This window comes from Panulirus ornatus, chromosome 18 (genome assembly GCF_036320965.1).
Source record: "Panulirus ornatus isolate Po-2019 chromosome 18, ASM3632096v1, whole genome shotgun sequence".
In the NCBI taxonomy this organism is placed as follows: domain Eukaryota; kingdom Metazoa; phylum Arthropoda; class Malacostraca; order Decapoda; family Palinuridae; genus Panulirus; species Panulirus ornatus.
This window is the reverse complement of record NC_092241.1, coordinates 58059559-58075800: the sequence shown is the minus strand read 5'-3', so window position 1 is coordinate 58075800 and position 16242 is coordinate 58059559. Positions and strand designations below refer to the sequence as shown.

Here is a 16242-nt window from a genome sequence, read left to right as displayed (position 1 = left end):
TCCAGCACATCCATCCTCCTGCGCACAACTCTATCCATAGCCTCAAACATCTCATTTCCAGCACATCCATCCTCCTGTGCACAACTCTATCCATAGCCCACGCCTCGCAACCATACAACATTGTTGGAACCACTATTCCTTCAAACATACCCATTTTTGCTTTCCGAGATAATGTTCTCGACTTCCACACATTCCTCAAGGCCCCCAGAATTTTCGCCCCCTCCCCCACCCTATGATCCACTTCCGCTTCCATGGTTCCATCCGCTGCCAGATCCACTCCCAGATATCTAAAACACTTCACTTCCTCCAGTTTTTCTCCATTCAAACTCACCTCCCAATTGACTTGACCCTCAACCCTACTGTACCTAATAACCTTGCTCTTATTCACATTTACTCTTAACTTTCTTCTTCCACACACTTTACCAAACTCAGTCACCAGCTTCTGCAGTTTCTCACATCAATCAGCCACCAGCGCTGTGTCATCAGCGAACAACAACTGACTCACTTCCCAAGCTCTCTCATCCCCAACAGACTTCACACTTGCCCCTCTTTCCAAAACTCTTGCATTTACCTCCCTAACAACCCCATCCATAAACAAATTAAACAACCATGGAGACATCACACACCCCTGCCGCAAACCTACATTCACTGAGAACCAATCACTTTCCTCTCTTCCTACACGTACACATGCCTTACATCCTCGATAAAAACTTTTCACTGCTTCTAACAACTTTCCTCCCACACCATATATTCTTAATACCTTCCACAGAGCATCTCTATCAACTCTATCATATGCCTTCTCCAGATCCATAAATGCTACATACAAATCCATTTGCTTTTCTAAGTATTTCTCACATACATTCTTCAAAGCAAACACCTGATCCACACACCCTCTACCACTTCTGAAACCACACTGCTCTTCCCCAATCTGATGCTCTGTACATGCCTTCACCCTCTCAATCAATACCCTCCCATATAATTTACCAGGAATACTCAACAAACTTATACCTCTGTAATTTGAGCACTCACTCTTATCCCCTTTGCCTTTGTACAATGGCACTATGCACGCATTCCGCCAATCCTCAGGCACCTCACCATGAGTCATACATACATATATATATATATATATATATATATATATATATATATATATATATATATATATATATATATATATATATATATATATATATATATTTATTTCCCTGGGGATAGGGGAGTCAGTTGTTGTTCGCTGATGATACAGCGCTGGTGGCTGATTCATGTGAGAAACTGCAGAAGCTGGTGACTGAGTATGGTAAAGTGTGTGGAAGAAGAAAGTTAAGAGTAAATGTGAATAAGAGCAAGGTTATTAGGTACAGTAGGGTTGAGGGTCAAGTCAATTGGGAGGTGAGTTTGAATGGAGAAAAACTGGAGGAAGTGAAGTGTTTTAGATATCTGGGAGTGGATCTGGCAGCGGATGGAATCATGGAAGCGGAAGTGGATCATAGGGTGGGGGAGGGGGCGAAAATTCTGGGGGCCTTGAAGAATGTGTGGAAGTCGAGAACATTATCTCGGAAAGCAAAAATGGGTATGTTTGAAGGAATAGTGGTTCCAACAATGTTGTATGGTTGCGAGGCGTGGGCTATGGATAGAGTTGTGCGCAGGAGGATGGATGTGCTGGAAATGAGATGTTTGAGGACAATGTGTGGTGTGAGGTGGTTTGATCGAGTGAGTAACGTAAGGGTAAGAGAGATGTGTGGAAATAAAAAGAGCGTGGTTGAGAGAGCAGAAGAGGGTGTTTTGAAATGGTTTGGGCACATGGAGAGAATGAGTGAGGAAAGATTGACCAAGAGGATATATGTGTCGAAGGTGGAGGGAACGAGGAGAAGTGGGAGACCAAATTGGAGGTGGAAAGATGGAGTGAAAAACATTTTGTGTGATCGGGGCCTGAACATGCAGGAGGGTGAAAGGAGGGCAAGTAATAGAGTGAATTGGATCGATGTGGTATACCGGGGTTGACGTGCTGTCAGTGGATTGAATCAGGGCATGTGAAGCGTCTGGGGTAAACCATGGAAAGCTGTGTAGGTATGTATATTTGCGTGTGTGGACGTATGTATATACATGTGTATGGGGGTGGGTTGGGCCATTTCTTTCGTCTGTTTCCTTGCGCTACCTTGCAAACGCGGGAGACCGACAAAAAAAAAAAAAAAATATATATATATATATATATATATATATATATATATATATATATATATATTATCCCTGGGGATAGGGGAGAAAGAATACTTCCCACGCATTCCTCACGTGTTGTAGAAGGCGACTAGAGGGGACAGGAGCGGGGGGCCAGAAATCCTCCCCTCCTTGTATTTTAACTTTCTAAAAATGGGAAACAGAAGGAATCACGCGGGGAGTGCTCATCCTCCTCGTAGACTCAGATTGGGGTGTCTAAATGTGTTTGGATGTAACCAAGATGTGAAAAAAGGAGAGATAGGTAATATGTTTGAGGAAAGGAACCTGGATTTTTTGGCTCTGAGTGAAACGAAGCTCAAGGGTAAAGGGGAAAAGTGGTTTGGGAATGTCTTGGGAGTAAAGTCAGGGGTTAGTGAGAGGACAAGAGCCAGGGAAGGAGTAGCAGTACTTCTGAAACAGTAGTTGTGGGAGTATGTGATAGATTGTAAGAAAGTAAGTTCTCGATTAATATGGGTAAAACTGAAAGTTGTTGGAGAGAGATGGGTGATTATTGGTGCATATGCACCTGGGCATGAGAAGAAAGATCATGAGAGGCAAGTGTTTTGGGAGCAGCTGAATGAGTGTGTTAGTGGTTTTGATGCACAAGACCGGGTTATAGTGATGGGTGATTTGAATGCAAAGGTGAGTAATGTGGCAGTTGAGGGAATGATTGGTATACATGGGGTGTTCAGTGTTGTAAATGGAAATGGTGAAGAGCTTGTAGATTTATGTGCTGAAAAAGGACTGGTGATTGGGAATACCTGGTTTAAAAAGCGAGATATACATAAGTATACGTATAAGTAGGAGAGATGGCCAGAGAGTGTTATTGGATTACTTGTTAATTGACAGGCGCGCAAAAGCGACTTTTGGATGTTAATGTGCTGAGAGGTGCAACTGGAGGGATGTCTGATCATTATCTTGTGGAGGCTAAGGTGAAGATTTGTATGGGTTTTCAGAAAAGAAGAGTGAATGTTGGGGTGAAGAGGGTGGTGAGAGTAAGTGAGCTTGGGAAGGAGACTTGTATGAGGAAGTACCAGGAGAGACTGAGTACAGAATGGAAAAAGGTGAGAACAATGGAAGTAAGGGGAGTGGGGAGGAATGGGGTGTATTTAGGTAATCAGTGATGGATTGCGCAAAAGATGCTTGTGGCATGAGAAGCGTGGGAAGTGGGTAGATTAGAAAGGGTGGTGAGTGGTGGGATGAAGAAGTAAGATTATTAGTGAAAGAGAAGAGAGAGGCATTTGGACGATTTTTGCAGGGAAAAAATGGAATTGAGTGGGAGATGTATAAAAGAAAGAGACAGGAGGTCAAGAGAAAGGTGCAAGAAGTGAAAAAGAGGGCAAATGAGAGTTGGGTGAGAGAGTATCATTAGATTTTAGGGAGAATAAAAAGATGTTCTGGAAGGAGGTAAATAAAGTGCGTAAGACAAGGGAGCAAATGGGAACTTCAGTGAAGGGCGCAAATGGGGAGATGATAACAAGTAGTGGTGATGTGAGAAGGAGATGGAGTGAGTATTTTGAAGGTTTGTTGAGTGTGTTTGATGATAGAGTGGCAGATATAGGGTGTTTTGGTCGAGGTGGTGTGCAAAGTGAGAGGGTTAGGGAAAATGATTTGGTAAACAGAGAAGAGGTAGTAAAAGCTTTGCGGAAGATAAAAGCCGGCAAGGCAGCAGGTTTGGATGGTATTGCAGTGGAATCTATTAAAAAAGGGGGTGACTGTATTGTTGACTGGTTTGTAAGGTTATTTAATGTATGTATGACTCATGGTGAGGTGCCTGAGGCTTGGCGGAATGCGTGCATAGTGCCATTGTACAAAGGCAAAGGGGATAAGAGTGAGTGCTCAAATTACAGAGGTATAAGTTTGTTGAGTATTCCTGGTAAATTATATGGGAGGGTATTGATTGAGAGGGTGAAGGCATGTACAGAGCATCAGATTGGGGAAGAGCAGTGTGGTTTCAGAAGTGGTAGAGGATGTGTGGATCAGGTGTTTGGTTTGAAGAATGTATGTGAGAAATACTTAGAAAAGCAAATGGATTTGTATGTAGCATTTATGGATCTGGAGAAGGCATGTGATAGAGTTGATAGAGATGCTCTGTGGAAGGTATTAAGAATATATGGTGTGGGAGGCAAGTTGTTAGAAGCAGTGAAAAGTTTTTATCGAGTATGTAAGGCATGTGTACGTGTAGGAAGAGAGGAAAGTGATTGGTTATCAGTGAATGTGAATGTAGGTTTGCGGTAGGGGTGTGTGATGTCTCCATGGTTGTTTAATTTGTTTATGGATGTGGTTGTTAGGGAGGTGAATGCAAGAGTTTTGGAAAGAGGGGCAAGTATGAAGTCTGTTGTGAGTGAGAGAGCTTGGGAAGTGAGTCAGTTGTTGTTCGCTGATGATACAGTGCTGGTGGCTGATTCATGTGAGAAACTGCAGAAGCCGGTGACTGAGTTTGGTAAAGTATGTGAAAGAAGAAAGTTAAGAGTAAATGTGAATAAGAGCAAGGTTATTAGGTACAGTAGGGTTGAGGGTCAAGTCAATTGGGAGGTAAGTTTGAATGGAGAAAAACTGGAGTAAGTAAAGTTTTAGATATCTGGGAGTGGATCTGGCAGCGGATGGAATCATGGAAGCGGAAGTGAATCATAGGGTGGGGGAGGGGGCGAAAATCCTGGGAGTCTTGAAGAATGTGTGGAAGTCGAGAACATTATCTCGGAAAGCAAAAATGGGTATGTTTGAAGGAATAGTGGTTCCAACAATGTTGTATGGTTGCGAGGCGTGGGCTATGGATAGAGTTATGCGCAGGAGGGTGGATGTGCTGGAAATGAGATGTTTGAGGACAATGTGTGTTGTGAGGTGGTTTGATCGAGTAAGTAATGTAAGGGTAAGAGAGATGTGTGGAAATAAAAAGAGCGTGGTTGAGAGAGCAGAAGAGGGTGTTTTGAAGTGGTTTGGGCACATGGAGAGAATGAGTGAGGAAAGATTGACCAAGAGGATATATGTGTCGGAGTTGGAGGGAACAAGGAGAAGTGGGAGACCAAATTGGAGGTGGAAAGATGAAGTGAAAAAGATTTTGAGTGATCGGGGCCTGAACATGCAGGAGGGTGAAAGACGGGCAAGGAATAGAGTGAATTGGATCGATGTGGTATACTGGTGTTGACGGGCTGCCAGTGGATTGAATCAGGGCATGTGAAGCGTCTGGGGTAAACCATGGAAAGTTGTGTGGGGCGTGGATGTGGAAAGGGAGCTGTGGTTTCATGCATTATTGCATGACAGCTAGAGACTGAGTGTGAACGAATGGGGCCTTTGTTGTCTTTTCCTAGCGCTACCTCGCACACCTGAGGGGGGAGGGGGATGGTATTCCATGTGTGGCGAGGTGGCGATGGGAATGAATAAAGGCAGACAGTTTGCATTGTGTGCATAGGTATATATGTATGTGTCTGTGTGTGTATATATATGTGTACATTGAGATGTATAGGTATGTATATTTGCGTGTGTGGACGTGTATGTATATACATGTGTATGGGGGTGGGTTGGACCATTTCTTTCGTCTGTTTCCTTGCGCTACCTCGCAAACACGGGAGACAGCGACAAAGCAAAATGATAAAAAAAATTTAAGGAAAATATGGTGTTTTTGACAAGAAAATAGTGAAGTTGGAGAAAAATGTAGCTTAGACATTGAAGCTTATTGATACAGTGGTGAAATTGATGAGAACTGCTATTTACGTTTGTGTGAATAAATTGTACATTTCCTTTTCCATAGCCAGAGGTTGAACCATTATGTGACATTCATTTTTTTCATTCATTTCAAGCTAAAAGTTTGTTTCTAAATTGTTTCTTACATTTTTCATATGTATATATATGTATGTGTGTGTGTGTGTGGGTATGTGCGTATGTGTGTGTATGTGTGTGTGTGTGTGTGTATATGTATATATATATGTATATTATCCCTGGGGATAGGGGTGAAAGAATACTTCCCACGTATTCCTCGCGTGTCGTAGAAAGCGACTAGAGGGGACGGGAGCGGGGGGCCGGAAATCCTCCCCTCCTTGTATTAACTTTCTAAAATGGGAAACAGAAGAAGGAGTCACGCGGGGAGTGATCATCCTCCTCGAAGGCTCAGAGTGGGGTGCCTAAATGTGTGTGGATGTAACCAAGATGTGAAAAAAGGAGAGATAGGTAGTATGTTTGAGGAAAGGAACCTGGATGTTTTGGCTCTGAGTGAAACGAAGCTCAAGGGTAAAGGGGAAGAGTGGTTTGGAAATGTCTGGGGAGTGAAGTCAGGGGTTAGTGAGAGGACAAGAGCAAGGGAAGGAGTAGCAATACTCCTTAAACAGGAGTTGTGGGAGTATGTGATAGAATGTAAGAAAGTAAATTCTCGATTAATATGGGTAAAATTGAAAGTTGATGGAGAGAGGTGGGTGATTATTGGTGCATATGCACCTGGGCATGAGAAGAAAGATCATGAGAGGCAAGTGTTTTGGGAGCAGCTGAATGAGTGTGTTAGCGGTTTTGATGCATGAGACCGGGTTATAGTGATGGGTGATTTGAATGCAAAGGTGAGTAATGTGGCAGTTGAGGGAATAATTGGTATGCATGGGGTGTTCAGTGTTGTAAATGGAAATGGTGAAGAGCTTGTAGATTTATGTGCTGAAAAAGGACTGATGATTGGGAATACCTGGTTTAAAAAGCGAGATATACATAAGTATACTTATGTAAGTAGGAGAGATGGCCAGAGAGCGTTATTGGATTACGTGTTAATTGACAGGCGTGCGAAAGAGAGACTTTTGGATGTTAATGTGCTGAGAGGTGCAACTGGAGGGTTGTCTGATCATTATCTTGTGGAGGCTAAGGTGAAGATTAGTATGGGTTTTCAGAAAAGAGGAGTGAATGTTGGGGTGAAGAAGGTGGTGAGAATAAGTGAGCTTGGGAAGGAGACCTGTGTGGGGAAGTACCAGGAGAGACTGTGTACAGAATGGAAAAAGGTGAGAACAATGGAAGTAAGGGGAGTGGGGGAGGAATGGGATGTATTTAGGGAATCAGTGATGGATTGCGCAAAAGATGCTTGTGGCATGAGAAGAGTGGGAGGTGGGCTGTTTAGAAAGGGTAGTGAGTGGTGGGATGAAGAAGTAAGAGTATTAGTGAAAGAGAAGAGAGAGGCATTTGGACGATTTTTGCAGGGAAAAAATGCAATTGAGTGGGAGAAGTATAAAAGAAAGAGACAGGAGGTCAAGAGAAAGGTGCAAGAGGTGAAAAAAAGGGCAAATGAGAGTTGGGGTGAGAGACTATCAGTAAATTTTAGGGAGAATAGAAAGATGTTCTGGAAGGAGGTAAATAGGGTGCGTAAGACAAGGGAGCAAATGGGAACTTCAGTGAAGGGCGTAAATGGGGAGGTGATAACAAGTAGTGGTGATGTGAGAAGGAGATGGAATGAGTATTTTGAAGGTTTGTTGAATGTGTCTGATGACAGAGTGGCAGATATAGGGTGTTTTGGTCGAGGTGGTGTGCAAAGTGAGAGGGTTAGGGAAAATGATTTGGTAAACAGAGAAGAGGTAGTAAAAGCTTTGCGGAAGATGAAAGCCGGCAAGGCAGCAGGTTTGGATGGTATTGCAGTGGAATTTATTAAAAAAGGGGGTGACTGTATTGTTGACTGGTTGGTAAGGTTATTTAATGTATGTATGACTCATGGTGAGGTGCCTGAGGATTGGCGGAATGCGTGCATAGTGCCATTGTACAAAGGCAAAGGGGATAAGAGTGAGTGCTCAAATTACAGAGGTATAAGTTTGTTGAGTATTCCTGGTAAATTATATGGGAGGGTATTGATTGAGAGGGTGAAGGCATGTACAGAGCATCAGATTGGGGAAGAGCAGTGCGGTTTCAGAAGTGGTAGAGGATGTGTGGATCAGGTGTTTGGTTTGAAGAATGTATGTGAGAAATACTTAGAAAAGCAAATGGATTTGTATGTAGCATTTATGGATCTGGAGAAGGCATATGATAGAGTTGATAGAGATGCTCTGTGGAAGGTATTAAGAATATATGGTGTGGGAGGCAAGTTGTTAGAAGCAGTGAAAAGTTTTTATCGAGGATGTAAGGCATGTGTACGTGTAGGAAGAGAGGAAAGTGATTGGTTCTCAGTGAATGTAGGTTTGCGGCAGGGGTGTGTGATGTCTCCATGGTTGTTTAATTTGTTTATGGATGGGGTTGTTAGGGAGGTGAATGCAAGAGTCCTGGAAAGAGGGGCAAGTATGAATTCTGTTGGGGATGAGAGAGCCTGGGAAGTGAGTCAGTTGTTGTTCGCTGATGATACAGCGCTGGTGGCTGATTCATGTGAGAAACTGCAGAAGCTGGTGACTGAGTTTGGTAAAGTGTGTGGAAGAAGAAAGTTAAGAGTAAATGTGAATAAGAGCAAGGTTATTAGGTACAGTAGGGTTGAGGGTCAAGTCAATTGGGAGGTAAGTTTGAATGGAGAAAAACTGGAGGAAGTGAAGTGTTTTAGATATCTGGGAGTGGATCTGTCAGCGGATGGAACCATGGAAGCGGAAGTGGATCATAGGGTGGGGGAGGGGACGAAAATTTTGGGAGCCTTGAAAAATGTGTGGAAGTCGAGAACATTATCTCGGAAAGCAAAAATGGGTATGTTTGAAGGAATAGTGGTTCCAACAATGTTGTATGGTTGCGAGGCGTGGGCTATGGATAGAGTTGTGCGCAGGAGGATGGATGTGCTGGAAATGAGATGTTTGAGGACAATGTGTGGTGTGAGGTGGTTTGATCGAGTAAGTAACGTAAGGGTAAGAGAGATGTGTGGAAATAAAAAGAGCGTGGTTGAGAGAGCAGAAGAGGGTGTTTTGATATGGTTTGGGCACATGGAGAGAATGAGTGAGGAAAGATTGACCAAGAGGATATATGTGTCGGAGGTGGAGGGAATGAGGAGAAGAGGGAGACCAAATTGGAGGTGGAAAGATGGAGTGAAAAAGATTTTGTGTGATCGGGGCCTGAACATGCAGGAGGGTGTAAGGAGGGCAAGGAATAGAGTGAATTGGAGCGATGTGGTATACAGGGGTTGACGTGCTGTCAGTGGAGTGAATCAAGGCATGTGAGGCGTCTGGGGTGGACCATGGAAAGCTGTGTAGGTATGTATACACGTGTGTGGACATGTGTATGTACATGTGTATGGGGGGGGGGGGGGGGTTGGGCCATTTCTTTCGTCTGTTTCCTTGCGCTACCTCGCAGACGCGGGAGACAGCGACAAAGTATAAAAAAAAAAAAAAAAAAAATTTTAATGTTGAGCAGGAAGCTTCATCCAGCTGTATTGTATGTTTGAAGAGGAAAAAGATGTTGGTTGAATGATTATACTGCTAAACAGTGCTATTCCACCATTTTCCCATTGGAAAGAGTAGACAAGTGCCTGGAGGGCCCAAATTTGCTAATAATACTTATTTGTTAGGTCCTGTACTTCTTACTTTATTGAACAAAATTTTAATGTTATATGATATGATATTTCACTTGCAATTTTGTACTTTCAGGCAATTCAGGCCTTGGCAGCTCCTCATGTGGAGTCTTTTAACTACTTCTTAGGGGATGGCCTTGAATCTGCAACTGCTGACCTTCCTCCTCTAGAATTTTCTACATTGAATGGACAGCGGGTTACACTCATGGTGTCTGTAAGTTATTTGATTTCCTAAGGAAGATAGTAAAGATTGTACAGTGCATACAGTTTACGTGTCTTTCCACTTGTGTAATACATAGTAATTTCACATATACACAATGGTGCTCTGAAACACAGACTCATCACTGTTTCTGACATGTGCTTGTTAATTTTCTTCAAATATATTGTGTGCCTTTTTCAGTCAGAAGTCATTTGTAAAATGCGACAAGATATATTGTAATATTTTCACTTTTAATATGTTATTAGTTAATCATGTTAGTGAGGTGTCTCATTCTTTTAAGTTTAAGAGAGTGAATTATGTTTTTTGAAACATTTTAAAGTGAAGTTTATGTTAAAGGAAATTCATGTTGGCAAGCCAAGACTCCCAACTGGAATTGAAGAAGCCCAAGACTACAATGTTTACCCTAAAGAATGTATCGAGCGGGGATGTTCTTATGTGGCGCCCCTCAAAATTACACTTGACTTTCTTTGTGCTGGTGAAGAACCATTATCACTTAAGGTGAATCTTGGGAACATTCCCATAATGGTCAAAGTAAGTATGGCTTAGAATTAGCGATATTCAGCCTGAGATGCTGCAGGTTGTGAAGTTTTGAAAAACATTTCGAGTAGGTAAAAGCAGCATTCAATTGAGTGAATTGTTTAATGGTGATTTTAGGGCATGTTGAAATAGAGAAATCTAGTTATCTCAGATTGCTAAAAATTCTGCTTGTGTCAGAGCTATCAATGGTTTCTGCCAGCAGAAAAACTAAAGCCTTTCAACAATGCTCTTGATGAATTGAAAGTCTGTACCAGTTTGTCTGAGTTGAACTTTTGTTCTTGCCTATCTCGTAACTGTTAGGAAACCCTTATCTTTAGCCTTTGAAACTAGTTGTCATGAAATGATTCGCCTTTAACTTGAACATTTCAGTATATTGATCAGTGGTAAAGCAATTTGATATTAACTTAGAAACCAGAAATATTTCATCCCTTTAAAGTTATAATTCTTTAGACTTGAAAGAGATTGCCTAAGGAATACCTGGGAAAGCTTTCTTGAATCCCTGGCTTTTTATAGTAGATATGTGCAACTTTTTCAACATATCAGACTTACTGTACTTGCTCATGACTTTGATTCTTCAGAGAGTTGATTGATATATTAGAGACTTGTCAAAGGACTAGCATAGCCTTGTATTTTGTATGGGAATGATATGGTTATTAACTGAATGATATAAAATGATGTATTATGTGAGATTTTATTGTAGAATTTGAAATGGAAGTGTAAGAGGATAAGGAAAGAATTTGTGGTTAAGTGTGGTGTTGCAAGGAAATTGACATGGATTAGATTCTTAATGAGCTGTTTATTAAAATGGGGAGAATAGGCACTTTGGATTAGATGTGAAATTTTTACAGTAGACTGCATTGTTTTTCTGACATAATGGGATTAAAAAGAATAGTAACCACTTTGAAAATATGTGCCCTTCCAGAGAAATGCTTTCATATTGAATTGGTGTCAAAATGTATTATGACTAGATGGAATGAAGAAAGTATTAAGGGGGTATACGAGAGATTTAGCATGGTAGGGGATGCAAAGACAATGAATTGTGGAGTGGTAGCGGGTTGAAACATAGCACTTTGAGGTGATTTGGGCATGTGAAAAAAATGCTACATGGGGAGCTTACAATAAGAGTATATGATTGTACAATTAAAGGGATTGGTGTGAGAGGAAGACCACCTGTGATACGGAGGAATGGACTGGAAAAATATGGGATGGAGAGAAATGGGAGAAGAAGGCATGGAATGGTGTGTGTGAGGAAGGCATTTAAGGACAGGGATAACTGGAGTCCATGGCCATCCTGTTAGTGGTAGTTTGTTCAGGGAATAGGCATCAGAGATAAAGATAGATATATATATAGTGACAAAATGCATGATTGTTTCATACACAAATAATCCATAACAAACTCGTTCAAAACCTTCACCTTTTTTGCATGTGGGATAACTGAGATGTACATTATGATAATAGAAATGTCTGGCACTGATCTCATTTATTTTTTCAGTCAATGAACTGTAATTTGTACAACATGAGTCCTAAGGACTTGGTCAGACATGGTGAATTGGTCAATGAGACTGGTGGCTACTTCATCATCAATGGTGCCTGCCGGGTACTAAGGTGTGGAAAACATTGCATTTTTTATGTTATGGAATTTAGTCCTATTTGTGTTGTGTTTGAGTTATGGTTGTGTTTATTGTCTTGAGGCACATCAGGTATGTATGCAACAATGGCAAGAGATTAGAGATGATATCGACTCCCAAGTCCTTCTCTCACAGAGAATCCTGACGCCTATTTTCCTTGAGGTAATGATCTTTTGAGACCATGGTTTTCTCTTTCCCATCCTCTTTACTTGGCAGTTGTTTGGGTTGAATTTTGTCAACTTTTTTTTTGACCAACTTTGGAGTCTGTTTAGTCCCTTGTAAGGTGATGCAGTCCTCACTTTTCATTTCCCCATGTTTGCATCAACTGCAAAGTTTTTCAGTTAGGATTCCATACAGTCAAGCAAGCCATTATTATAGGATCAACAAGAGAACAAGAGCTGAAGACATGGTGCTGTCAGCAGATTGGAGTGAGAAATTGCAGAAGTTAGTTTGTAGGTTTAGGAGAGTATGGAAGGAGAAAGTTGAGAATATGAATTCATTTATGTGTGGAAATAAGAAGAGCGTGGTTGAGAGAGCAGAAGAGGGTGTTTTGAAATGGTTTGGGCACATGAAGAGAATGAGTGAGGAAAGATTGACCAAGAGGATATATGTGTTGGAGGTGGAGGGAACAAGGAGAAGTGGGAGACCAAATTGGAGGTGGAAAGATGGAGTGAAAAAGATTTTGAGTGATTGGGGCCTGAACATGCAGGAGGGTGAAAGGCGGGCAAGGAATAGAGTGAATTGGATCGTTGTGGTATACCAGGGTCGACGTGCTGTCAATGGATTGAATCAGGGCATGTGAAGCGTCTGGGGTAAACCATGGAAAGTTGTGTGGGGCCTGGATGTGGAAAAGGAGCTGTGGTTTTAGGCATTATTGCATGACAGCTAGAGACTGAGTGTGAACGAATGGGGCCTTTGTTGTCTTTTCCTAGAGCTACCTCGCACACATGAGAGGGGAGGGGGATGTTATTTCATGTGTGGTGAGGTGGCGATGGGAATGAATAAAGACAAACTGTGAATTGTGTGCATGTGTATATATGTATATGTCTGTGTGTGTATATATATGTGTACATTGAGATGTATGGGTATGTATATTTGCGTGTGTGGACGTGTATGTATATACATGTGTATGTGGGTGGGTTAGGCCGTTTCTTTCGTCTGTTTCCTTGTGCTACCTCGCAAACGCGGGAGACAGCGACAAAGCAAAAATAAAAATAAATGAATTATGATTACCCCTAGACGAATTTCTATAATAGTTTCCTTTGTTACCCAGGACCATTCTAAAGGCTCATTTAGCTCAAGGCTGCACTGCACTTCCAATTGCAGAGAAATGTACATTTCTTTGGAATAAGTTCTTTAGTGAGACTCTACTTCCATTGATACAATCCTGCCAAAATTGGCTTTCCACTTGTGGTGTACCCTTAAGCAGGTGGAGTCTGATAACACCATTTGAAAGAGTATATAAATAAAAGCAAAGCTAATAGGTGTAGCACTGCAAATAGATTGGATAGTTGGGTTGAGTGTTTGAATGGAGAGATCTTGGAGAAGGTGAAGTGTTTTAGACACCTGGGAGTGGACATGGCAGCTAATGGAACCACTGGGGACTGAAGTGAGTTATAGGGTGAATGAGGATGCTATGGTCCTGTACACACTGAGGAGTGTGTGGAAAGAGAGGTCACTATCTAGGAGGGCAAAGATAGGTATGTTTGATGGTTTAGAAGCCCCAGTGTTGTTGTATGGATGCAAGACATGGGCTGTAAATGGCAGAATATGGAGAGGGTGAATGTGTTGGAAATTGAATATCATTGGACAATGCATGGTATGTGGAGGGTTAATTGGGTGAGAAATTATAGGGTAAGAAATAGGTATGGTAGTAGGAAGAGTATGGCTGATAGAGCTGAGGAGGATGTGTTGAAATGGTATGGGACATAAAGAATGTGTAAGAGGTTGGTATTCATTTCTGAAATGGAAGGTCTGGGAAAAAGTGAGCCTGAAATGCAAACTTATGGATGGATTGAAAAAGGTTTTGATTGCTTGAGGCCTGAGCATAAAGGAAGTTGTAAGGCTTACATGGGATTGAGTGAACTGAGGCAATGTGGTACACATGGGGTGACATGCTGTCATTGGACTGAACCATGGCACATGATGCGGTCAGTGGAAACCACAGAAAGCATTGTGTGTCCTGCTTGCGGACAGAGGGCTGTGGTTTCAGTACATTATACATTACAGCTAGAGAATGGATATGAGTGAATGAGGACATTCTTTGCTGGTTCCTGGCTTTACCTCACTGACATGGGAAACGGCAAACATGAATGATGAAATAGTTTATGAGTGCATGATCTTCATATTCATGAAATATTTTTTATCATTCTGTTTTGTACTAAAGACCGACTTGGTTGATCAACATTCATCAGATTCATATGGGATCATTTATATGACAGTCACCTTCCCTGAAGGGTCCAGTCACTGACTTTTTGTTCTTTTCTCTGTTCATGTATACAAATATGACTTTTAGGTTTAGATACATGCTTTGAATTACTTTCTTTTTACTATTGTTCTCTATGTGACTCCATTACTTCCCTGTTAGCATTTTTTGTTAAAGGTAGTAGTTGGTAGGCAGCCACTGACCAGGGAGGTATATTATTGGTCCTACCAACTTAGGTATTGGGAGGTTTAGTGATGGCTATGTAGTGAACCAGCACCTCAGTGATTGCCAAGTTGCTCTCTTTCCATGTAAGTAGCTGTCTTTTCTCTCTGCCTCATCCACACATACTGCTGGCATTTTGTCCACAAACATAGAATCTATCCATGTCTTTGCATAATACTTGACAGCTTAAGTTTAACTCGTACAACTGTCTTCATAACTCTAGATTTTCCTGCAATGAGCACTTTGTGTTAGCCCTAGCCATAGCCCTGACTTTCGGCAAAATGGTAGGAGCAACACATAGAAGTAGTAGAAAAGAGCATTAGACAGTAGCATTTGGTTGAAACATCAAGTAGTAGGTTTAGATCCATACTTTGAATTACTTTCTTTTTACTATTGTTCTCTCCTTTCTTTCATACCATTTGCCATTTCCCGCATTAGCGAGGTAGCGTTAAGAACAGAGGACTGGGCCTTTGAGGAATATCCTCACCTGGCCCCCTTCTCTGTTCCTTCTTTTGGAAAAGAAAAAAAAATGAGAGGGGAGGATTTCCAGCCCCCCACTCTCTTCCCTTTTAGTCGCCTTCTATGACACGCAGGGAATATGTGGGAAGTATTCTTTCTCCCCTATCCCCAATCTCTCCTATGTGACTTTATTACTTCCCCGTTAGCATTTTTTGTTGAAGGTAGTAGATGGTAGGCAGCCACCAACCCAGGAGGTATATTTTTGTTACTACCAACTTGGGTATTGGGAGGGTTAGTGATGGCTATTGAGTGAGCGAGCACTTTAATGGTTTCCAAGTTGCTCTCTTTTCTCTTAGGTAGCTGTCTTTTCTTTCTGCCTCATCCACACATACTGCTGGCATTTTGTCCACAAACAGAATCTATCCTTGTCATACTTAACACTTGACAACACTTATCTTGAACAACTCAGTCTTCATAACTAGATTTTCCTGCAATGAGCGCTTTGTGTTAGCCCTAGCCATAGCCCTGACTTCTGGCAAAATGGTAGGAGCAACAGATAGTAGTAGTAGATAAGAATGTTGGACAGGAGCATTAGGTTGAAACTTCAGGTAGTATTATTAGGTAGGAGCATTAGTTGGGAGCATTAGGTAGTAATAGGTTGAAACATGAGGCTGGAACATGAGGGAGACATTATGTAGAATTAGTTGGTATGAATGTTAGTTAGGAGCCTCTGAAAACATTGCACTAGAGTTGCCCTCTGCCAGTGACCTGTTAAGGGTTAGGCACTAGAGACTGAGAAGCAGTACTGGAGTTCAACAGGTATGGAGACTTTTGCCATGATCAACGTCTTGAGGGAGTTCACTAAGGGAATGGGCATCAGAGATAGCATTTTTTCTTTCCATTAATTCTTCTTGTCTATTGCAAACCTTAGTCTTTTCTTCAATTTTCATCATTTGTTTATCTGTTCTTTTCTAGTCCATGGTATCTTTTCTTTGTTATATTTTCCTCTATGTGGCATTGATTTTGCTGTTTTATTCCCTGTGCAGTGGTAGAAGATTTCTGTGTTTCTTTTTGCATTACTGCTATTGAGAATATCCTACCATTT

At 41.6% G+C, this 16242-nt stretch overlaps 1 protein-coding gene across 4 annotated transcripts in view; it reads left to right on the top strand.

Moving 5' to 3' along the window:
* The window catches only part of Polr1B (RNA polymerase I subunit Rpl135), a 242799-nt gene that overhangs the window by 15389 nt on the left and 211168 nt on the right, over nt 1–16242 (top strand). For 3 of the 4 annotated variants that reach the window (XM_071673312.1, XM_071673309.1, XM_071673311.1), the window contains 3 exons: nt 9723–9860; nt 10203–10397; nt 11896–12008. In XM_071673312.1, the coding sequence (XP_071529413.1) occupies nt 9723–9860; nt 10203–10397; nt 11896–12008 (446 nt within the window). The remainder of the gene's footprint in view (nt 1–9722; nt 9861–10202; nt 10398–11895; nt 12009–16242) is intronic. The other variant, XM_071673310.1, reaches the window with a different exon arrangement.